General features: G+C 37.3%; 1 protein-coding gene across 2 annotated transcripts in view; it reads right to left on the reverse strand.

The window, feature by feature from the left end:
* The window catches only part of fat3a (FAT atypical cadherin 3a), a 197,747-nt gene that overhangs the window by 26,379 nt on the left and 146,343 nt on the right, over positions 1 to 25,025 (reverse strand). For both annotated transcript variants that reach the window (XM_065280499.1, XM_073815542.1), the window contains exons 12-22: positions 20,852 to 24,961; positions 14,263 to 14,459; positions 9,330 to 9,483; positions 9,021 to 9,254; positions 8,545 to 8,934; positions 5,261 to 5,475; positions 5,037 to 5,174; positions 1,669 to 1,812; positions 1,378 to 1,575; positions 953 to 1,177; positions 283 to 859 (exon numbers count right to left, since the gene is read on the reverse strand). In XM_065280499.1, the coding sequence (XP_065136571.1) occupies positions 283 to 859; positions 953 to 1,177; positions 1,378 to 1,575; positions 1,669 to 1,812; positions 5,037 to 5,174; positions 5,261 to 5,475; positions 8,545 to 8,934; positions 9,021 to 9,254; positions 9,330 to 9,483; positions 14,263 to 14,459; positions 20,852 to 24,961 (6,582 nt within the window). The remainder of the gene's footprint in view (positions 1 to 282; positions 860 to 952; positions 1,178 to 1,377; positions 1,576 to 1,668; positions 1,813 to 5,036; positions 5,175 to 5,260; positions 5,476 to 8,544; positions 8,935 to 9,020; positions 9,255 to 9,329; positions 9,484 to 14,262; positions 14,460 to 20,851; positions 24,962 to 25,025) is intronic.

The raw sequence follows: 25,025 nt of genomic DNA on the forward strand, positions 1-25,025 counted from the left end.
CATGCTCTGCTTTCATGAATATGCGTTAAAGACTGACTTTATAAGCACAAAAAGTATTCTTGTCACTTCATAAAATGAAGATTGAACCACTGTAGTCACATGAACTATTATAATGTGGTCATTATTGCCTTTCTTAACCGTAAAAGTTGCATTGCTGTCTATGGGGGTTTAGAAAACTCTTGGAATTTATAAAAAAATCTTCATTTGTGTTCATTTGTGTTACAGTATACATAAAAGTGCTCAAAAACACAAGTATACATAAAAGAGCAATGTATAACTCACCGCTGCACACACATCGTGTGTTCCTGTGAAACTTTGGTGACACAAAACTGATTTTGGTGGAGCTGTACGTGAGCAGACTATGCGAGTCCAGCGTGATGGTCTGTTCACACTGGGCTTCCCTGCAGTCCAGACCAGAGCAGTTTTTATCCAGAACCGCCGATACCCTAAGGACCTGGTCTAACTGACGCCGGGCCGAGCTCAGTTTCTGCGTGACGAATGCCGCCTTGTAGAACCCGCTGCCTTCTGTGGTCTCCACGGCAACCAGCAGATCCAGCTGCCCGGTGGACTCGACGGGCTGCACGCTGAGCACGTGCAGAGCGTCAGGACGGGTCGTTGCCATGACGGTGGAAAGGACGCGTCTGACCGAGGGAAGGTAGCGGGAGACGAAGTCGTGAGGAGAAATGCGGTCGAATCGGATCGTCACGGCGTCATGGAGCATTTCGACGGAGGCCTGCTCCACGTGCACGCTCACGGGAACGCTCACAGTGAAGCGACCATCTGTAACCGTAGCGTTGAGGGTGTAGCGGCCAGCGTCTAATCCGCTCAAAGCGATGATTCGACCGTCTCTAGGGCTCACCTGACAGAAACATGAGGAAAAACATTGTCAGACGCCGTCGTTCTAACAAAGATATCAAGGTCAACAAATGAACATACAAGGACACACATATACCTTAAAAAGGCTGCTCTGCTGGTGTGTGTGTCCGTAGGTGAGTATATCAAATGCATCCTGGTCCGTTGCATGTATCTGACCAATCACGCCTCCCGGAAACTCGTCTTCCATTGTCACAATGTGGACGTGTAAAGGTAACGCCGCAGGCTTGTGTACGCTCTCCTCTATAACACGCACCAATACAGTCGCAGTGGATGACAGAGATGGACGACCTGAGTCACTGGCCTATAATGCAAAAAATCATGTCAATCAAACAGCTGACCAATCAGTGGGGACAGGAAGAGTTTTGCATGTGTTCTGTGATGTGATCAAAATGTGTTTTTGTACATTTTGTAAGTTTGATTGGATAAAATTGTATGCTAAATGATTGAATGTAAATAAAAATACATATTTGTAAAAAACAAACAATATTAATATTATTATACCTGCACTTGAATGACGTATTCGGTGCCCTCTGACCTTCGGAACACCTGATTGGATGTCAACAACCCCTCTCTGTCCAGCTTAAACCACGCCCCCTCATTTCCTGATAGGATGCGGAAATGAAAAGGAGGGCCATTGTGGCTGGCATCCTTATCCATGACAGACATCTGGAGAACACTCGTTCCCATCGGCTTGTTTTCCTGTTGACGAATAAAGCGCATAATTTGCTTTATTGATATCACTTGTATGTGATTGGATTATTTGTTTGACTTGAACGCCATTCATGACTGTACCTGTATAACTGCAGTGTGATTGGCTGGAGTGAAAGTGGGCGGGTTGTCATTGACGTCTGAGATGTCAATGTTGACCTGTACAGTAGAGGACATGGCTGGGGTGCCACTGTCAAGCGCTCTCACGGACAATGAGTAACTAGCCATCTAGTGAAAGAGAGAGATTTATTCCATAAATAAAGGTGAAAAAGAGTGAAAAAATTTTCCTCTCCATGTATAATTAAAATCTGTGGAGTGCACATGTAAACAATAATGACTTAATAAAGACAATTATCATCAGAATAAAAGAGAAAAAGTGAAAGCGAAAGAATAAAAGAAAGTGAAAGAAAGAACAAAATTAGATAGAAGAAAACAAAGAAAAAGACAAAAGTGAGAGCAAAAGAAAGAAAAATAGAAAGAACTAGAAAGGGAAAGGGAAAGAAAGAAAGAAAGAAAGAAAAAGTGAAAGAAAGGTAAAAAAGAGAAAGAAACAACTACAAAAAAGCCAGAAAGTAAGAAAGAAAAAGTGAAAGAAAACGCAAAAGAAAAAAAAGAAAACAAGGTAAAGAAAAAAGTGAATGAAAGAAAGTGTTAAAAAGCGTAACAAAATAAGATAGAAGGAAAGAAAGAAAGAAAAAGACAAAAGTAAAAGCAAAAGAAAGAAAAATTGAAAGAAAGGAAGAAAGAAAAGAAAGGAAAAGTGAAAGAAAGAAAGAAATGAAAGAAAGAAAGAAGGACAGAAAGTGTTAAAAAGCAAAAGAGTAAAAGAAAGTGAAAGACAGAGAGAAAAACAAAGAGAAAGAAAAAAAAGACAAAAGTGAGAGCAAAAGAAAGAAAAATAGAAAGAACTAAAAAGGGAAAGTGAAAGAAAGGTAAAAAAAGAGAAAGAAACAACTACAAAAAAGCAAGAAAGTAAGAAAAAGTGAAAGAAAACGCAAAAGAAAAAAAAGAAAACAAGGTAAAGAAAAAAAGTGAACGAAAGAAAGAAAGTGTTAAAAAGCGTAAGGGTATAAGAAAGTGAAAGACAAAGAGAAAAACAAAAAAGAAAGAGCAAAAGATATCAAGAACAAAATAAGATAGAAGGAAAGAAAGAAAAAGACAAAAGTAAAAGCAAAAGAAAGAAAGGAAGGAAGAAAGAAAGAAAAGAAAGGAAAAGTGAAAGAAAGAAAGAAATGAAAGAAAGAAAGAAATGAAAGAAAGAAAGAAGGAAGGATAGAAAGTCTTAAAAAGCAAAAGAGTAAAAGAAAGTGAAAGACAGAGAGAAAAACAAAAAAGAAAAAGAGAAAGAGCAAAAGATAAAGAACAAAATAAGATCGAAAAATACAAAAGTAAAAGCAAAAGAAAGAAAAATAGAAAGAAAGAAAGAAAAGAAAGGAAAGGTGAAAGAAAGAAAGAAATGAAAGAAAGAATGAAAAAGATACAAATTGTTAAAAAGCAAAAGAGTAAAAGAAAGTGAAAGACAGAGAGAAAAACAAAGAGAAAGAAAGAACAAAATAATTTAGAAGAAAACAAAGAAAAAGAAAAAAAGTGAGAGCAAAAGAAAGAAAAATAGAAAGAACTAAAAAGAGAAAGTGAAAGAAAGGTTAAAAAGAGAAAGAAACAACTACAAGAAAGTAAGAAAGAAAAAGTGAAAGAAAACGCAAAAGAAAAAAAAGAAAACAAGGTAAAGAAAAAAGTGAACGAAAGAAAGAAAGTATTAAAAAGCGTAAGGGTATAAGAAAGTGAAAGACAAAGAGAAAAAACAAAAGATATAAAGAACAAGATAAGATAGAAGGAAAGAAAGAAAAAGACAAAAGTAAAAGCAAAAGAAAGAAAAATAGAAATGAAAGAAAGAAAGAAGGATAGAAAGTGTTAAAAAGCAAAAGAGTAAAAGAAAGTGAAAGACAGAGAGAAAAAAAGAAAAAGAGAAAAATCAATAGAATGAAAGAACAAAATATGAAAAGAAGAAAACAAAGAAAAAGAGAAAAAGCAAAAGAAAGAAAAATAGAAAGAAAGAAAGAACTAAGAAGAAAGAAAAAAGCTAAATAAAGAATGAAAAAAATAAAAAGCGAAATAAAAAAGAAGAAAGAAGAACTACAAAGAAAGAAAAATGAAAGATATATAGTTTTAAAAAAGTAAAAGAAAGTGAAAGACAGAAAGAAAATAAAGAAAAAGAGAAAAGGCAAAAGAAAGAAAAATAGAAAGAAAGGAAGAAAAAGTAGAAGAAAAAGTGAAAGAAACAAAGAAAGAAAAGTAAAAAAGAAAGAAATAACTACGAAGAAAAAGAAAGTAAGAAAGAAAAAGTAAAAAGCGAAAAAGTGAAAGAAAGAAAGAAAGAAAGTGTTAACAAAGTACTTTAAAAAAGTGAAAGACAGAGAGAAAAACAAAGAAATAAGAAAGAAAAAGAGAAAAAGCAAAAGAAAGAAAGAACAAAATAAAATAGAAGAAAACGAAGAAAAAGACAAAAGTAAAAGCAAAAGAAAGAAAAATAGAAAGAAGGAAAAATAAGTAGAAAAAGTAAGGAAGAAAAAGGGAAAAAGGAAAAGAAAAAGAAAGAAAGAAAAAAGCTAAATAAAGAATGAAAGAAATAAAAAGTGAAAAAAAGAAGGAAGAACTACAAAGAAAGAAAAAAATGAAAGAAAGAAAGAAAGTTTAAAAAAGCAAAAGAGTAAAAGAAAGTGAAAGACAGAGAGAAAAAGCAAAGAATAAGAAAGAAAAAGCGAAATAAAGAACAAACAAAAGAAAAAGTGAAAGAAAAAACTACAAAGAAAAAAGTGAAAGAAAGAAAAAAGCAAACAAAGTGAAAGTAAGAAAAAGTGAAAGAAAATAAAAGAAAAAGTCAGTGGGGTAATAATAAAAGAGAAACCTGTTAATACTCTGGAAATAGAAGTGATTGTGTGCTTATGATGTAAAGAAGCTTTAGCACCATCTAGTGTTCAAAGATATTTTACACATCAGGTTACATTAAACTCTTCACAACTGATAATGGCTCCCTAAACTCTTGACAACTATAAAACTAAATGTTACTTTCATTACACTTTACTTTTTTATTTATAGTTTTATTCTTTTAGAAGATTTTGGAGGTATAAGTATCTATGTCAAGATTTTTACATCTTATAAATTTTTACTTTATTAACAAAGCAAATCCCAGAATCATGTGTTTTGGTGAAGCTTTAACAGATCTAATAATGCTACATATGAAAGATCATTCATATTAAATTAATCATTACAACCATGTACATTATTAAAGGCTTCACTACGTCTGCTCTAGAGGATTCTCTTCACCTGTTGGCTGATCTGTGTCACTTTAAATAAAGTCTTTGTGGGATTTTTGCCCTATTTTACGCCTCGATTTCTCAATCACATTGGTTGTCATGGTAACCGTTACCACAGTGAAGTCCCACGTTTCTCACCGTTTCTCGATCCAGCTGCTTGTTGACTTTGATCTGGCCTGTGATTGGCTCAATGAAGAACTGATTCTCTCGGTCACCGCTGACAATGGAATACAGGATGTCGCCGTTCGCCTGGCTGTCAATGTCCTCCGCGGTCACCTAGGCAACCATAAAATAAGAATAAATTATAACGTTGATGTCAATAAATAATTGATGTGGGTTTTATGAATGGTTGATCCAGTTACCTTCACCACGGTGTCTCCTATGTTTGCGTCTTCAATAATGGACATGCTATAGGCGTCGCGGCTGAACATGGGGGCGTTGTCATTGACGTCTGTCAGGTTGATGTTCACCATGGTAACGGCACCAAGGGGCGGAGTCCCGCCATCTGTGGCCTCCACAGTTAGGAAGTAATCCTTACAGGACTCGAAGTCTAAAGGTCGAGACACTGAGATGGCACCTGTTGGGTCATAAAGGGTTTTATTTTACTATAGAGTGATAATGTGACACAGAAAAATGAAGTTTCAAGCAGGATAAACAGGATTAATAAATGCTTTCCCATATGAGCATAAGAAAGAGAGAGAGAGAGAGAGAGAGAGAGAGAGAGAGAGAGAGAGAGAGAGAGAGAGAGAGAGAGAGAGAGAGAGTGCAAGGGACAAAGAAAGAAAGTGAAAGAGTGAAAGGTTTAAAAAAAATTAAAAGGTTATACTTTACAATAAGGGTCTTTTACTTCAAGCATGAACAAATGCTGAGTTAATGCATGTACTAATCATACACAAATGAAGAGTCATCATTAAGTACAACATAACATGTTTTTTAGTTGTTAGTTAATTTATTAATTAACAATTAATGCATGTGTTGAGTCATGCTGTAGTTAATGATGACTCTTCAAATATGATTACTAGGTATTAGTTCATTATGATTCATGAGCCCTTATTATAAAGTGTTTCCGAGAAGGGGAAAGAAAAAATAATGACAAAGACAAAGAAGGAAAAGGAAAAAGTTAATGAAAGAGAAAAATAATAGAATAATAAAAGAGAAAAAGAAAGTGGGAAAAAAAGATAAAACAAAAATAAAAGAAAAATAAAGATGCAGAGAAACAAAAAGAACAAATTAGAGGAAATAAAAATAATAGAAAGAGTGAAAGAAAGGAACACGGAATTAATGCAAAAGAGCACAAGAAAAAGTGAATAGAGAGATATAGTAATAAAAAAATTATGAAGAGAAAACAAAAAAGCTGAAGATAGAAGAAAAAAACTATAACTTTGATGAAGAAAGAAAAAGAGTGTAAGAAAGTGAAACACAGAAAAAAGAAAGAAAAAGTAAAAGAAAGACAGAACAAGAAAGAATAAATAAGACAGAAAGAAAGAAAAGAAAGAAGAACTAAAAAGATAGGAAGAGGAAGAAAGACAAAAAAGGAAGGAAAAGCTAAATAAAGAAAAAGTGAAAGAAAGAAAGAAAGAAAAACAAAAAACAAATTAAGAGAAAGAAAGATAAAGCGAAAAAAGGAAAGAAAAAGAAATAAAAAACATAATAAGAAAAATAAAAAGACAGCAAAAAAGTAAAAGACAAAAAGTAAGAGCAAAAGAAAGAAAAAACACAAAAGGAACTAAAAACAAAGGAAGATGAAGAAAGAAAGAAAAAAGAAAACAAAAGCAAAGGAAAGAAAAATTTAAAGAAAGTAAGTAAGGAAGAGTGAAAGAAAGAAAGAAAAACAAAAAAGAAAGAAAGAAAGGAAGGAAGAGCAAAAGAAAGTAAGAAAGGCAAAGAAAAAGTGAAGAAAAGAAAGAGAGCAAAAGTGAGAAAGAAAAACAAAAAAGAAAGATAAAGTGAAAAAAGCAGAATAAGAAGAAATAAAAAGACAGTTATGCTGCATTTACACCAACCGCGGTAAGGGCGTGAAGCGCGAGTGATTTCAATGTTAAGTCAATGTGAAGACGCGTGGACGCGCGTCAGGAGGTCCCGCGGCGCGGAAGAGGCGTTCGGCGCGGCGCGGAAGACGCGTTTCCGCCTCTTTCGCGCGTGAAGTTCGGGCGAAAGGCGCGAATTGAGCGATGTGCGCGGTACGCGCGGTAAACGCGAATTGTGCTTTTTGTGCATCTTGCGGTTCACGCGAATTTGCGGCTGACGCCCGAGTTGAAAAATTTGAACTTTGGCGGAATTTCGCGCCGCGTTAACCAATCAGGAGCCTGCTTGCTGCTGTGGTGGCAGCCCCGCCCGGAGTCACTCACTCAAGCAGTCACTCGAAGCTATATGACACAAGTTGTTATTTCTATTAGGAGACAGGAATAAAAAGGACCTCGCTTGGAAGAGTGTCAGTAAGGACTTTGGGCAACTTGGTAAGTTGTAATACACGCTTCACTTTTGAGTCACGTGACGTTTATCTACCCGCGCCGTTTATTTTTCCCCATAGTAAGGTTACCCAATACAAAACTGGTAACTCTCTTGATAAATGCACAAGTAACATCAGTCATCTTGCAAACAGACACTCGCACAGCAGTTGCCCCTCCCCCAAGAAGCGGATTTTGCTTCGGACGCGCGTCAAATGCTTGCTTTTTCCGCGCGTCTACTCCGCTCTACACGCGCGAATGCATCCAAATTCTTCAAGCGGCAAACCACGCGCGGTAGACGCGATTTTGACGCCCAAACCGCGTTTGGTGTAAACTCAGCATTAGAAAGAAAAAGACAAAAAATGTGAGCGAAAGAAAGAAAAACGAAAGAAAAAACACAAGAAAAGGGCGAAAAAAGAAAGAAAAAATGAAAGAAAGAAAGAAAGAAAGGCAAAGAAAAAGTGAAAAAGAAAGGAAAGAAAGAAAAAAATATAAAAAAAAGAAAGAAAGGTAAAGGGAAAGAAAAGAAAAGTAAAGAAAGAAAGGAAGGAAGAGCAAAAGAAAGTAAGAATGCAAAGAAAAAGTAAAAAGAAAGAAAGAAAAGCAAAAGTAAGAAAGAGAAAGAAAAAAATAAATTGAAAGAAAGAAAAGAGAGAAAGAAAGAGAAAAAGAGAGAAAAATGAATAAAAAAGAGATAGAAAAAACAAACAGAAAGAAATAGAAAGAAAGAAAGAAAGAAAAAAACTGAATAAAAGTCAGTAAAAATAAAATAAAAAGACAAAAAGTGAGAGCGAAAGAAAGAAAACGAAAGAAAAAACAAGACAAAGCTAAAAAGAACTAAAAAGAAGGGAAAATTAATAAAGAAAAAAACAAAAGCAAAAAAGAAAGTTAGAAGGAAAAACAAAGAAAAAAAGAAAGAAAGAGAAAGAAATAAACTAAAAAGAATGAAAAAATTAATGAAAGAAAGAAAAAGCAAAAGAAAGAATTAAAGAAAGAAAGAAAAAGTGAAAGAAAAAAGAAAGAACTGAAAGAAAGAAAAAGAAAAAAGAAAGAAAGAAAAAGTGAAAGAAAGAAATGCTTTCTCTGTTGCTAACTAGTTAATGTGGTTGATTGTGTAAAGTGTTGAATGAGATGGTAATGATTGTGTTTCTAGACAGAGGTCATGTGTCTGAGGTTGAGTGTGTTTGTGTTCACCTCACCTGTGTTTAGGTTAATGGTGAAATGACCCTGCTGGTTTCCAGAGCGGATGCTGTAGTAAATATCAGCGTTAGTGCCGATATCTTTACTAGCAGCGTAGACCTGCACCACCTCCGTACCCACAGCCACATCTTCAGGAAGAGTGGCCAGATAATCTCTCCTCTCAAACACGGGCGGGTTATCATTGATGTCCAGAACCGTAATGGTTATGTTGGCGAGAGACGAGAGCCGAACGGGGACGCCCTGGTCCGAGGCACGGACCGTTATACGATACGAAGACTGAACTTCGCGATCCAACAGACGCTCCAATACCACGACGCCAGACGACTTGTCGATAGAGAAGAACCCATCGGCTGAGTCGAGCAGGGAGTAAACTACCTTACGATTAACACCTGCGATAAAATAAATACAGATGGGATTAATTTGCTCTAAAATAACAATACAACGTTTTTGTGACTCTTTTGGGTTCTTTTCGTACCCAGGTCAGGATCAATGGCCTGTATTCTGGTCAACAGGGCTTTAGTGGCAGTGTTCTCATACACACTGGCTGTGTAATGGGTCATGCTGAATAGAGGCGGGCTGTCATTCACATCCAGCAGAACCACCACCACCTCAGCTTCACACCATAGACCGCCTCCATCCGTCGCCCGGGCAACCAAAGAGTACCGCTCCACCTTCTCACGGTCCAATGCCACGGCGGTCTTCAGCTCACCTACAAAGACAGAGATGATGCTCAGAAGAAACTTCCTTTGTACAAAGTACGAAAACACAAAGAGCAAGTGAGTACCTGTGTGAGGGTGTATGCTGAAATCCTCAGCACCAGAACCGAACAACGAGAACTGGATCTGAGCGTTTGAACCCTTGTCTGCGTCTGTAGCTCTGACCCGCAGAATTTGTTTATTCAGAGGAACATCTTCAGACACGGACACAGAATACACGACCTGCACACAAGAGTTTACATCAGCTTCAATCGTATGTGCTTTCAAATATAAAATGGCTAAGGTTTGCAAAAATATTTTTTTTATATTTATACTGAAAACAAGACAAAAATTGCAGTGTAGAATAAAAAATTGTAGGTGTGTCTGAATATTTAATAAATTGTAGGTGTGAATTTAATAAAAAATAGGTGTGAATTTAATAAATTTAATAAAAAATAATTTAATAAATTGTAGTGTGTCTGAATATTTAATAAATTGTAGGTGTGAATTTAATAAATAGGTGTGAATTTAATAAATAAGAATTTCATAAATTGTAGTGTGTCTAAATGTTTAATAAATTGTAAGTGTGAATTTAAAAATAGGTCTGAATTTTATGATTTTAATAAATTTAATAAAAAAGAATTTAATAATTTAATAAAAAAACAATTAATAAATTTAATAAAAAAGAATTTAATAAATTTAATAAAAAGAATGTAAAAAATTTAATAAAAACGAATTTAATAAATAGGTGTGAATTTGATAAATTTTATAAAAAATGATTTTCATAAATTGTAGTGTGTCTGAATATTTAATAAATTGTAAGTGTGAATTTAAAAAATAGGTCTGAATTTAATGATTTTAATACATTTAATAAAAAATAATTTTATAATTTAATAAAAAAAATTAATAAATTTAGTAAAAAAGAATTTAATAAATTTTATAGAAAAGAATTTAATAAACAGGTGTGAATTTGATAAATTTAATAAAAAAGAATTTCATAAATTGTAGTGTGTCTGAATATTTAATAAATTGTAATTGTGAATAAAAAAAAATAGGTCTGAATTTAATGATTTTAATACATTTAATAAAAATAATTTAATAAAAAAGAATAAATTTAATAAAAAAGAATTTAACACATTTAATAAAAATAATTTAATAAATTGTAGTGTGTCTGAATGTTTAATAAATTGTAGGTGTGAATTTATTTAAATAGGTGTGAATTTAATGATTTTAATAAATTTAATAAAATGTAGATGTGTCTGAATGTTTAATAAATTGTAAGTGTGAATTTAATAAATAGGTGTGAATTTAATGAATTTTATAATTAAGAATTTAATAAATTTTAGGCGTATCTGAATGTTTAATCAATTGTAGGTGTAAATTTAATAAATAGGGGTGAATTTAATGATTTAAATAAATGTAATAAGAATTTAATCAAATGTATGGAAGGTATTTTTGGACTTTTTTTAATTAATTAATTAAATTATAAAATAATTAATTAAATTATAAAATAAAAAATAAAATCGCAAAATATGTCCCAAATTTGAAAATGAAATGCTAAAATAAAAATTAAAACATTATATTAAATGATTTCATTTTCATTTTTAACGTGATGAAGCATCATTCCGGCAACATTGAAAAATTAAATTAAATTGATGATTTGACATTTCATTTTCAATATAATCTTGAGTCAAGACTGACAATATTAAAATAAAAAAGGCAAGCTTGAAAAGGAATCTGTAAATAAATTTTTTAAAAGGCTTTTTATTCATGCTCAAGCAATAATAGGGACAAAATTAAAATGTAAAGTTCAGTTTTAATTTTATGTTCTGTTTTTCTTTTTCATTTTCCTTTTAATTTTCAACTTGTATGCAAACTCAATGTTAATCATTGGGTGGGGCTTTCTTGCTTAAAAAAGGGGATTGGCTGAAGCAGTGTTGCCAACTCAGTGACTGTGTTGCTTACCCACTTAGCGACCTTATTGCTACATCTAGCGACTTTTAGACCTATTTAGCCAAACTTAGCGACTGTTTGGATGAATCTTAGCTTCACATCTGTACAGATAGGCTACTGTGTCGATTGTACTGGCCAACGAGTGTCGGGTGGCGCTGTCACGGTGAAATGTGCGTCTACCCTCTGTGCATGGAGCTGGGCAGCGAGCAACATGTGTCTGAATGTTTAATAAATTGTAGGTGTGAATTTAATAAATAGGTGTGAATTTAATGAATTTAATAATTAAGAATTTAATAAATTGTAGGCGTGTCTGAATGTTTAATAAATTGTATGTGTGAATTAAAAAAATAGGTCTAAATTTATAACATTTAATTAAAAATAATTTAATAAAATTGTAGTGTGTCTGGATGTTTAATAAATTGTAGGTGTGAATTTAATAAATAGGTGTGAATTTAATGAATTAAATAAATAAGAATTTAATAAATAAGAATTTAATAAATTGTAGTGTGTCTGAATATTTAATAAATTGTAGATGTAAATTTAATAAATAGGTGTGAATTTAATAATTAAGAATTTGATAAATTTTAGGCGTGTCTGAATGTTTAATAAATTGTATGTGTGAATAAAAAAATAGGTCTAAATTTATAACATTTAATTAAAAATAATTTAATAAAATTGTAGTGTGTCTGGATGTTTAATAAATTTAAGGAATTTAATAAATATGTGTAAATTCAGTCATTTAATTAAATTTAATAAAAAATAATTGAATACATTTTAGTGTTACTGAATGTATAATAAATTGTAGGTGTGAATTTAATGATTTTAATCAATTTTATAAAAAATAATTTAATAAATTGTAGTGTGTCTGAATGTTTAATAAATTGTAGGTGTGAATTTAATAAATAGGTCTGAATTTAATGAATTTAATAAATAAACATTCAGTAAATTGTAGGTGTGTCTGAATGTTTAATAAATTGTAGGTGTGAATTTAAAGGAACAGTATGTAGGATTGTGGCCAAAACTGGTATTGCAATAACAAAACTTGTGGCCAAAACTGGTACTGCAATCACCCAACTGGTGGTCAATACACAAAATGACAACATCTGCAACTCCACTTTTTAAATGTCAATATCCTGGCCAGACCACTGTTGTCAGTGATATAAGTATTTGAAATGAAAATGATTTCTTAATGTCTAGTGACATATCAGGGCCATTTTATGATTAATTGATATAAATTTCTTACATACTGTTCCTTTAATAAATAGGTCTGAATTTAATGAATTTAATAAATACAAATTTAGTAAATTGTAGGTGTGTCTGAATGTTTAATAAATTGTAGGTGTAAAATTAATACAAAGATGTGAATTTAATACATTTAATAAATAGGAATTGAATAAATTGTAGGTGTGTCTAAATGTTTAATGGATTTGATTTTGTTAGAAATGATGCATCTTTGATGCTCAAGAATGGTGTCTAGTCAGCTCACTAGTATTTAAGACGCTGTCTGAATGTCCCTCACTAAACAGGCTGACCTAATTTACAACTTGACCTGATTTTAACAAGGCAGGGTGCCGTAGGAGGACTCATTAATTATTTTCTAGTAATCATTCATACTTTCCATATAGATTTGCAATCTACAGTTCTGTGCAAAAGTCTAAGACCACCATTAAATTTGTTGTTTAAGCAATGATGAGGTCTTTAACCTTTTTGCCACACAATCCACAAAAGACCCAAACTATCTCGCGTGTGTGCATCGAGTCCTTTTCCAACCACCCCCTCTGTTTGCAAAGAGCGTTTGCGACAGCGTGTGGCTGGCCATAGGTTCGTTTTCGTTGAGATAGGCCTGTCAATCAATTTTGAATGCACACTGTAGCAGTTACCTTGGTGTCATCGTCAACTGAAAATAAATAGAACAGCGAGCGAAACTGGTTGCAAGGCCACCAGGGTTTTTTTCTTTCTGACTGGTGCATGCGGGGTTGCATACTGCAGACACATTGGTGCTGTTTACATTAGGGTTTAGTCAGGTAAAAAATTGACCACTGGGTCAGGTCGGACTTAGGTAAGGTATAATTATGTCGGGTTCGGGAAAAAAGTGTTTTGGGTCGGGTACATTCCTTTGGACCTGAGACGACCTCTACCAGGGACCCCTTTATAGAAAGAGAGGAGGAGCTGAGACCCTCAGTATATGTATCAACTTAAGACTGTATTTATATTATATAATTATGAATGTTACAATACAATGACACTAAAATAATAATTTATTTTAAATACATTTTAATTCAACTAAATAGATTGTATTATGGCAATGTTGCACTCTTTATTTTAAGTTCAATTTTTCGTTTAAAAGCAAAGATGACTGCCATGTGAACCAAACTCTTTGGTTATTTTTGAGTGCGATGCTAATGGTTTAATCAGATTCAATGGATTGTGCTAAGCTATGCTTAAAGTGGTAGCGCCAGATTCCGAGATCGGCTGAATGGATTCCAAAATGGTAAAAATCAAATGTTTAACTCTAGGGGAGCTGGAAAATGAGTCCCTTTAAGACTTCTCAACAGTACTTTTGTGTCATGCAACTCTTCCTGAAATCCATAAATGTGAACCTAATCCACAAAACCTAAATCATAAGGGTAATTTTTTGGGAATTGATATTTATACATCATTTGAAATCAAAGCTTTCCATCGATGTGTGGTTTGTTAGGATAGGACAATATTTGGCCAAGATACAACTATTTAAAAATCTGAGGGTGCCAAAAAAATTCTAATATTGAGAAAATCACCTTTTAAGTTGTCCAAATAAAGTCATTAGCAAAACATATTACAAATAATAAATAAATTTTTGATATATTTACTGTAAACAATTTACAAAATATCGTCATGGAACATGATCTTTACTTAATATCCTAATAATTTTTGGCATTAAAAACAATAATTTTGACCAATACAATATATTGTTTGCTATTGCTACAAATTGTTGTCCAGGAATTTTGTGTACTGCACAATACCAAATATGTAAACATCAATATGAATATCCTCAAAGTTATTATTAAAAACGTCAAGGGTTTCACTGACCGGATCACAGACGGGACTGTTGTCATTCGCATCCATAACCGTAACCTCCACGGTGGCCATGGAGACGTGAAGACCGTCTGTCGCCGTGACGTTGATGGAGTACAGCTCTCGTTCCTCGCGGTCCAATGGACGCTTAACGTACAATTTCCATTCTCCCTGCACCAACCCGAGGGCAAACACACCACCTATGTTTCCTCCTATAAACATACACAGTTTACAACAGACAGTTAGACTCTCAATAGTCTGTGACAGTTCAAGTAGCAATAAAATCCAATACTGATTGTAACACATCGCCAACCAACACATACACAACGGATTATCTGATGTCTGAAAAACCTCCATTAGTATTCAGGGATGTCAGGGTCATTTGTATAAATTATAATAATCAGTTTCCTTATATTCACATTAAAATTATCAGCAATGGCATCAATTAGGTCAATCACATAACAACGTTCCTAATGAATCACACGAGTGAAGAAAGAAAAAGAGAGAGAGAGAATGAAAACGACTCTATAATCAAAGCTGCCCACTTTGACAAGCATCCAATTACTGAACCCACATATTACACACACACACACCGCCTTATTTATCCAATAAAGAGCATCATTTAACACAGCTGGAGGCTGATAACACACAGCAACGTCTACAACAGAGACAAATTCCTATTTTATCACCCCACTTTCTCGCTCCCTTGTCGGCGAGGTCTGGCGATGCATAATTGCTTCATAACCAGGGATTCAACTACATAATAATAACTACATTTCACTTTCATTTGTGTCTTATGCACTTTTCTCTTTCATTCACATACAGTGGGCCCCAAACGAAAGATTTGCCACACTTTTCCAGACATCCCAACTCTCCCGGGCGTCTCCCGCATATTTATAGCGGCTCCCTTATGCCTGCAAATGAGGTAAAATATCCCAGAAATCAATTATTTGAATGCGTGCGAGTTAAAGAGGTCAGGTTTATTTTTTTACAAGAAATTGACATAGCTTGATGCCGAGAGGAACGACAAAGACTGGTCTTTCTTTCTGATAACTACACCAATCAGTTTTCACTGTGGGCGGGCTTACAATTAACCTAATTCTCTCTTTTCAGTTCAGTAAACTTTAATTACATTACAAGTGCCCCTGTTTAACTAGGGTCAAAACTAATGAGTTTTAGTTGTCATTCATTTCAATAACAAGCTGTTAAAAGAGCCACTGAAGACTTAATATAACGTTAAACACAATATAATAATGTATAAATTATATTCATGTATCAATTATTATAGTTGGGTTTTGAAAGGGGTGCAGTGAGCTACCTCCCTGAAATGAGATTTTGCAAGGTGGGATGTCTGCTTTTATTACAACTGAGACACGAGCACTATCTGCAATTTCTGGGGCTTTTGTACAGTAGTGGATGAAAAAAATCTAAGTATGAATACCAATTACATCTTTTTATGTAGTGTTTGTACAATAACCTTTCACATTAGACACACAACAACATTAAAGGGACACTCCACTTTTTTTGAAAATAGGCTCATTTTCCAGCTCCCCTAGAGTTAAACATTTGATCATTTTACCATTTTGGAATCCATTCAGCTGATCTCTGGGTCTGGTGGTACCACTTTTAGCATAGCTTAGCACAATCCATTGAATCTGATTAGACCATTAGCATCACGCTCAAAAATAACCAAAGAGTTTTGATATTTTTCGTATTTAAAACTTGACTCTTCTATAGTTACATCGTGTACTAAGACCGACAGAAAATTAAAAGTTGTGATTTTCTAGGCCGATATGGCTAGGAACTATAATCTCATTCTGGTGTAATAATCAAGGACTTTGCTGCCGTAACATGACTGCATCAGGCGGAATGATATTACGCAACACCTGAAAGTAGTCCCCTTGGTTACTTTCAATAGCAGGGGACTATTTTCGGCCACTGCGTAATATCATTGCGCCTCCTGCAGCCATGTTACAGCGGGAAAGTCCTTGATTATTACGCCAGAATGAGATTATAGTTCCTAACCATATCTGCCTAGAAAATCAACTTTTAATTTTCTGTACACGATGTAACTACAGAAGAGTCAAGTTTTAAATAGGAAAAATATCAAAACTCTTAAATTATTTTTGAGCGCGATGCTAATGGTCTAATCAGATTCAATGGATTATGCTAAGCTATGCTAATAGTGCTAGCGCCAGACGCGGAGATCAGCTGAATGGATTCCAAAACTGTAAAAATCTAATGTTTAATGAGCCCATTTAAAAAAAGTGGAGTGTCCCTTTAAGGGTAACCAGGAAGAAATTATTATCTGTAAAAACTCCTCTGGTGAACGTAACAGGAGCAGTAAAATACCCCGAGAGGGGATGTCACCCACAATGCCATTGCTTTGGAAAACAAAGGCGTTTATGTAGCTCAAATTGGTCTGAATATTTGTGTGTGTGTGTGTGTGTGTGTGTGTGTGTGTGTGTGTGTGTGTGCACGCAAGAGTCATGAATTATAGAACAAGGCAGCTTCCTAATTCAAATGTTATGAGTTTCTGAACAGCTAATTTACAAGTGTGTGAGGTGTGTATGAAAGAGAGAGAGATGTGTAAGGTGTGTGTGAATGATGTTGTGTATATGTGTGAGATGTGTATGTGGGTAGTGTGTTAGGTGTGTATGTGTTTGTGTATCATATGAGATTTCTTTGTGTGTGTGTTTGTGTCTCAAGTGTGCGTTTAAGATGTGTGAAAGGTGTATACTGTATGTGTGTGAGGTGTGGGTGTTGTGTGTTTCTGAGATATGTATGTGTGGGTACTGTAAGTGAAGTTGTGTATTTGTCTGAGGTCTGTATGTGTGGGTTTGTTTAAGATGTGTGTTAACTGTGTATGGATGTCTGTGTGTGTGTCAGGTGTATACTGTATGTGTGTGTATATGTTTGTCAGGTGTTTGTATGTGTGAGATGCATGTATGTGATGTGTGTGTGGTGTGTATGTGTGTAGGGTGTAAATGTGTGTCTGAGATATGTATGTATGTGTGAGGCTGTGTTTAATGTATATGTGTGAGATGTTTATGTGTGTGTGTATGTTTGTTTGAGCTGCATGTGTGTGTGAGGTGTGCATATGTGTGTGTCTGAGATATGTGTGTGTGTGTGTGTGTGTGTAAGTTGTGTATATGTCTGTGGTGTGCATGCGAGTATTTGTGTAGTGAGGTGTGTTTGTTTGTTGGCGATGCATGTATGTGATGCGTGTGAGGTGTGCATATGTGTGTGTCTGAGATATGTATGTGTGTGTAAGTAAAATTGTGTCTGAGGTTTGTATGTTTGTATGTGTGTGCGATGTGTTTATTTTTGTGAGGTGTGTGTGTTTGTTTGAGATGAATGTATGTGATGTGTGTGTGTGTGTTTGTTTGTTTGAGATACATGTATGTGTGTGAGGTGTGCATATGTGTGTGTCTAAGATATGTATGTGTGTAAGTGAAGTTATGTATATGTCTGATGTGTATGTTTGTGAGGTGTGTGTGTTTGAGATGCATGTGTGTGTGTGTGTGTGTGTGTGTGTGTGTGTTTGTGTGTCTGTTTGAGATGCATGTATGTGATGTGTGCGTGTGTGTGTGTTTGTTTGTTTGTGTGCTTGAGATATGTATGTGTTAGTGTAAGTTGTGTATATGTCTGAGGTTTGCATGTGAGTATTTGTGTAGGTGTATTTTTGTGTGTGTGGGTTTGTTTACGATGTATGTATGTGGTGTGTATGTGTGTGAGGTGTGCATGTGTGTGTGCAATATATGTATGTGTGTGTAAGTGAAGTTGTGTATATGATGTGTGTATGTGTGTGTGATGTGTTTATTTTTGTGAGGTGTGTGTGTTTGTTTAAGATGTATGTATGTCATGTGTGTGAGATATGTATGTATGTGTGTAAGTGAAGTTGTGTATATGATGTGTGTATTTGTGTGTGTGATGTGTTTATTTTTGTGAGGTGTGTGTGTTTGTTTGAGATGAATGTATATGTGTGTGTGTGTGTGTGTGTGTAAGTGAAGTTTTGTAAATGTCTGAGGTGTGTATGTGTATATTTGTGTGTGCGATGTGTTTATTTTTGTGAGGTGTGTGTGTTTGTTTAAGATGCATGTATGTGATGTTTGTGAGATATGTATGTGTGTGTGTAAGTGAAGTTGTGTATATGATGTGTGTATGTGTGTATTTGTGTGTGCGATGTGTTTATTTTTGTGAGGTGTGTGTGTTTGTTTAAGATGCATGTATGTGATGTGTGTGAGATATGTATGTGTGTGTGTGTAAGTGAAGTTGTGTATATGATGTGTGTATGTGTGTATTTGTGTGAGCGATGTGTTTATTTTTGTGATGTGTGTGTGTTTGTTTGAGATGAATGTATGTGATGTGTGTGAGAGATACTGTATGTAAGTGTGTGAGTGAAGTTGTGTATATGTCTGAGGTGTTTATGTTTGTATTTGTACGCGTGTGAGATGTGTGTGTATGTTTGTGAGGTATGTGTGTGTGTGTTTGTTCGAGATGCATGTATGTGATGTGTGTGGGATATGTATGTGATTGTGTATGTAAGTGAAGTTGTGTATATGTCTGAGGTGTGTATGTGTGTATTTGTACGCGTGTGAGATGTGTGTGTATGTTTGTGAGGTATGTGTGTGTGTGTTTGTTCGAGATGCATGTATGTGATGTGTGTGAGATATGTATGTGATTGTGTATGTAAGTGAAGTTGTGTATATGTCTGAGGTGTGTATGTGTGTATTTGTACGTGTGTGAGATGTGTGTGTATGTTTGTGAGGTATGTGTGTGTGTGTGTTTGTTCGAGATGCATGTATGTGATGTCATGTGTGTGAGATATGTATGTGAGTATGTAAGTTAAGTTGTGTATATGTCTGAGGTTTTGTTTGTGTTTTTGTGTGTTTGTTTGTGTGTATGTTTGTGAGGTGTGTGTGTTTGTTCGAGATGCATGTATGTGATGTGTGTGAGATATGTAAGTGTATGTAAGTGAAGTTGTGTATATGTCTGAGGTGTGTATGTTTGTGAGGTGTGTGTGATTGTTTGAGATGCATGTATGTCGTGTGTGTGAGAGATACTGTTTGTAAGTGTGTGAGTGAAGTTGTGTATATGTCTGAGGTGTTTATGTGTGTATTTGTACGTGTGTGAGATGTGTGTGTATGTTTGTGAGGTATGTGTGTGTGTGTTTGTTTGAGATGCATGTATGTGATGTGTGTGAGATATGTAAGTGTATGTAAGTGAAGTTGTGTATATGTCTGAGGTGTGTATGTGTGTATTTGTGTGCGTGATGTGTGTGTTTGTTTGAGATGCATGTATGTCCTGTGTGTGTGTGATATGTATATGTCTGAGGTGTTTATGTGTGTATTTGTGCGTGTGTGAGATGTGTGTGTATGTTTGTGAGGTATGTGTGTGTGTGTTTGTTTGAGATGCATGTATGTGATGTGTGTGAGATATGTAAGTGTATGTAAGTGAAGTTGTGTATATGTCTGAGGTGTGTATGTGTGTATTTGTGTGCGTGATGTGTGTGTTTGTTTGAGATGCATGTATGTCCTGTGTGTGTGTGATATGTATATGTCTGAGGTGTTTATGTGTGTATTTGTGTATACAGTACGTGTGTGCAGTGTCAGTTTGAAGATGTTCTACACTACCTGAATATAAAAGCAGATTTAAAGCTCCTTTAGCTTGGCGCTGATAAAAAGCAGGTATATTTTGCCCTTTTGAAAGATGCTTTCCACCTTAACTCCCACTTGCTAAAATGTCACAGTATTATCGTTCTTCTGTGTGGTGATGCATTTGCACATCACAGATCTCCGCCTCAGCTACATCACAGTTTTCATAAAATCATTACAAAATCAGTACGGTTGCACTGTTCAAAATCCTGCAAGCAGCTCGAAAGCGAAAAATCCATTATCAGGAAAAGGATAAATGAGGTGTAATTACTGTGGACTTCTGACATCCCGTAATAGCGTTGTTCAACATTAATTCTCGCAAGCCAAAATAGGCCTCGTAAAATCAGGTCACATTTACATTTTGAGCACTCAGAGCTATAATACCAACAGATGCAGGTGCGGAAGACCGTAGGATTTCATTTAAAACCTTTAAATCGTGTGCTGCTTTAACAGCTTCCACCGTTCTGGAAGGGTTTTTATGAAATGTTGGAACACAGCAGCAGCAAGATTTTGCTCTAAATCAAAAACAGGAGCACCAGCGAGGTCAGGTACTGATGCTGGGTGATGGGGTCTGGACCGCAGTCAATTCATCCCAAATGTGTTCAAATGGGGTTTAGATCTAAGCTTGGTGCTGGCCAATTTCTTTCACGCCAGCCGCAGTAAATCCTTTTTTCCTGAACCTCTCTGTGCACAGAACAGAAAAAAATTTCTTGTTCTTTTAAATGTTAGTCTACACTGCAGAAATCAATTCTTAATTAGTAGGTAATGTCTAAAAATCCTTAAAACAAGACCAATGTATCCCGTGACACCACTGCAACAAGGAGAATAAATATCTGGAATGTGTGCATTTTGTTAAACATGCAAAATTCAGTTCTTGTTTTAAGGACACTTTGTGTAAAGCACTTGTAAGTACTGCGTGTTAAGGAAATAGCCAAAATTGTTCTTACCTGTGATGTGATAAGTAACTTGGCGATTTCCAGGCGAGCTGTCGTTGTCACGCGTGTTCAACACTGCCACCACTTCACCAGGTGCATCACTTTCACGTACGGTGCCATAGTAACGGGGCTGAAGGAATTGTGGGATGTTGTCGTTGGAGTCGCTCACTGCTATGGTTACAGTGGTTGAAGACGACTGGCTCGCAGGATCGCCGAGATCAAATGCCCAGACTGTCAGACTGTGGGCGGGGCTTTGTTCATGGTCCAGCCCCTTCAGTGTTGATATCCAACCAGTGCTGCTGTCAATCGCAAAATAGGCCCCATGCTCTTTTATGTCCTCACCCGCAGAGCCGCCAAGCAACCCAGGTGGTGCAAGACTGTAGGTCACCTGTCCGTTAGCTGCCCAATCAGGATCCAAAGCTCGTACTTGCAGAATCCGTGTCCCGGGTGAAAGACCCTCAGTGACTAATGTTTCATAGATATCTGACTCAAATGCAGGTTTGTTGTCATTCACATCTTGAACTTTGACTTCTACATCAACTGCAGACACCGCATCCAACCGTCCCTGCCGCAAGACGACAAGCACTTTAAAATGATAGACCTGGGTTAGTTCACGATCCAAAACTTTGTCTAGTTTGATCATGCCACTTTCTTTATCCACCACGAACACTCCATCACTGTTACTTGCTGGAGTTTGTCCGATCACAGCTGAGAAACTGACTGGTAAGGAGGTGTGGCTCAGCGAGGTGTGGAGATGCACAGCCCCAATTGGGGACCCGATGGGCATGTCCTCAGACACAGTGAAGGAGAACTGTGGTTGGCTGAAGGTGGGAATGTGGGCGTCGGCTGACAAGACATGTATGTAGACTGATACAAGGGAATGTTTGACAGGTGCACCCCCATCGGAGGCTTTAATGAAAAAGGACACCACAGATCCACGCAAAGCGGCAAAGTTGCCCTTAGTAACAATCCAACCACTGTCTGGGTCAATGTCTAGAAGTTCAGTTATCTGTAGACTGGCTTCACTGTACAGACTGTAACTCACTTGTCCATTTGCTCCCTGATCTACATCCCAGGCTTGGACCTGCGTTACAAGCGTACCTAATTCAACATCAGCCTGCACGCTGGCGTGGTACTCCGAAGCACCGAACAGTGGGGTGTTATCATTCTCGTCCAATATAGTAACTCGAACACTGCAATATCCAGACCTGCCACCGGCATCCACAGCTGCAATGGACAGGACCATCTCATCTCGCTCTTCCCGGTCCAGTTTTTCCAAAGTCACGATCTGTCCACTTCCATCGATGCTGAACAGGTCGCGAGCTGCATCTGAAAGTAGAACATATCGAACCTCTCCAAACAGACCGGGATCTGCATCCTGCGCCCTGATCATGATGACCTTCGACCCTGCAGGCGCGTTTTCCCGCACTTCTGCCTCATATAATCCTTGGGTGAACTGCGGGGAGTGCAGATTAGCTCTTTCTACCCGAACGTGCACTTGTGCCGTGCTGGTGAACACTCCATCTGAAACGCTCACGTTCAGGGTGATGGCAGAGGGCATCCGCTGCATGCGTCGCTGCCCACTCAGGGTGAGGACGCCCGAGGCAGCATTCAGCTCGAACAGCATTCTTTCGTTTCCAGACACCAGGCCATACTGCAAACGCTCTGCGTCTGACCGATCTGCGTCAGATGCCTGAACGCAGGTGACAAAGTGCCCTTTGGGTGCCAATTCATTGATAGAGGCCTCATAGAGAAGCTGGTTAAACACTGGAGCATTGTCATTAGTGTCTGTGACATCCACTGTGACCCATACTTCGCTGCTCAGCGGTGGAAAGCCATTATCTGTTGCCCTGACAAGGAACACATAGCGCTGAATGGTTTCATGGTCTAGAGAGCGAGCTGTCAGAATCAAACCGCTGCTGCTGTCGATATGAAAGTGCTCAGTGCTGTTGCTACGGTCAGGTATGATTTGATATCTCATTGCTGCGTTTTTCTCAGAGTCGCCGTCTGTTGCGAGCACCTGCAATGCTGCCGTTCCAATCATCGCAGATTCTGAAATGACAGCTTTGTATGAGGGTCGCTCAAACATTGGAGGGTTATCATTGACATCCAAAACAGTGACTTCAACATCAACTTCCGCACGAGCACCCGTAAGGCAGTCAGTGGCTCTGACGATGAGTCTATGGGCAAGGCTGGTCTCGTAGTCGAGGGCTGCTATGACGCTGATAACCCCCGTGTCAAATCCAATGGAGAAGAGTGTGTCTGGATCTCCATGGGTAATTGTGTACAGGACACTTTGGCCCTCGGGGCTGCTTGCATTTATGCCTAGAATTGGAGTCCATAGTGGTACATCCTCACCGACTTTAACGGAGTAGAATGGTCTGTCAAACACTGGCATTGCCTTGTTTACAACAGTAACCGGAAACGTGATTGTAGAGGACAGAGGTGGCGTCCCCATGTCACGTGCCAACACCAGAACCTGATATTCCACACTGGAGAGATCAGCTTCGAAAGCTCTCCTCAGACGAAGCTCACCACTCACACGATCCATCTCAAAATGCCCAAGCTCGTCCTGTAGAAAGTAGTTGAGCTCTCCATTCTGACCTTTGTCCCGGTCTACAGCTGTTACTTGAAATATTGCCGCTCCTGGCTCAGCTTCTACTTGCACTGCAGCATAATATGGCAAGCCGACAAAAACTGGAGCATTGTCATTTACATCAGTGACTTTCACTTTGACCAATGCCCTTGCGACACGAAGACGGTCTTCCTCACGTCCCGCCTGTACCAACAGTCCATACTCCTCTTTTTCCTCTCTGTCTAACGGGACTCCAATGGTCTCAATAGCACCGGATGTCGGTTTAATGCGGAATTTCCCGCCTGCGTTCAGTAATGTATAACGCAATGGTTCGTTGAGCTTGTTCCCCAGTGCTGTCACCACAGCCACTGTTGTTATGTTACCATTGTTCTCCTCAATGTTGGCATTGTAGACACTGTGGGTAAAAGCCAGCCCGCTGTCCAAAGCCTCATGTACCAGTATTGTGACCAGGGCTGAACTGGAAAAACGTCCGTCTGACACACGAACGTTAAAACGAAATCTCTCCTTGCTAAACGAACTGTTTCTCACAATCAAAAGCCCAGTGTTTTGCTCTATGCTAAAATGATCCAAGCTGCCATCTGCCAATGAGTAGGTGAGTTCTGATTGGCCATTACTGTCAGGGTCAGTGGCAGAAACCCTTAAGGCCTCGACACCTTCGTAGGTTGGTAGCAAAAGGACGGCTTCATATGAATCCTGGGAAAACTTAGGTGGGCAGTCGTTAACATCCTGTACCTCGATCGTTACTTCCGCAGGCTGTTCGGCTGACAGCTGCGGATGTCCGCTATCTCTGACGTTAACATGGAAACGTATAATAGGTGTGGTTTCATGGTCAAGCTGAGCGATTGTACGAATCGAGCCAGTTCCAGCATCTACAGCAAAGAAACGCCTGGCAGATTCTTCCATGATCTGGTATACCAACAGGGCATTGTGGTTACGGTCAGCATCTGTTGCTCGTATGACCAACGGTTGTTCGTTGTCGCTTTGAACGACACTGTTAAGACCCGCCCCTTCACTAATGCTACCATGGTAATGCAGCTGCTGGAACACTGGAGCATTGTCATTTTGGTCGAGAATGGTAATTGTTACCGTGGCATTGGATGCTTGCCCTGCCATGTTGCTTGCAGAGACCGTTAGCACGTATGAGGAAAGTGTTTCAAAGTCTAATGGTTTTTGTGTAGTGATCACTCCGCTGTACTGGTTGATACGGAAAGTCCGGTCACCGTTGCCATGGCGAATGTTATAGGTTAGTGTGGAAAGACTTAGGGCATTCACGGTGACGACTGAAGTTCCTATGGCAACACCTTCTGCAATCTCAGCCTGATATTCGTTTTGAGGAAACTTGGGAGCAGCGTTATCGGACAAGGTGACTGCAATGCGGACAACAGATGTTGAAGACAATGCCGGAGATCCATTATCGGTCGCTTTGACTGACAAGACGTAGTGACCAATGTTGGAGATGTCTAGCTCTCGAGCCACTGAGATGATGCCCAAAACAGAATCAATCCGAAAAGTGTTTCCTGCGTTCCCTAAAAGAAAGAGAAGACAATGTGAAATTGTATTGCGGATATGTCTCTTTTTGATCGTTTTTAC

This window comes from Paramisgurnus dabryanus, chromosome 8 (genome assembly GCF_030506205.2).
Source record: "Paramisgurnus dabryanus chromosome 8, PD_genome_1.1, whole genome shotgun sequence".
In the NCBI taxonomy this organism is placed as follows: Eukaryota; Metazoa; Chordata; class Actinopteri; order Cypriniformes; family Cobitidae; genus Paramisgurnus; species Paramisgurnus dabryanus.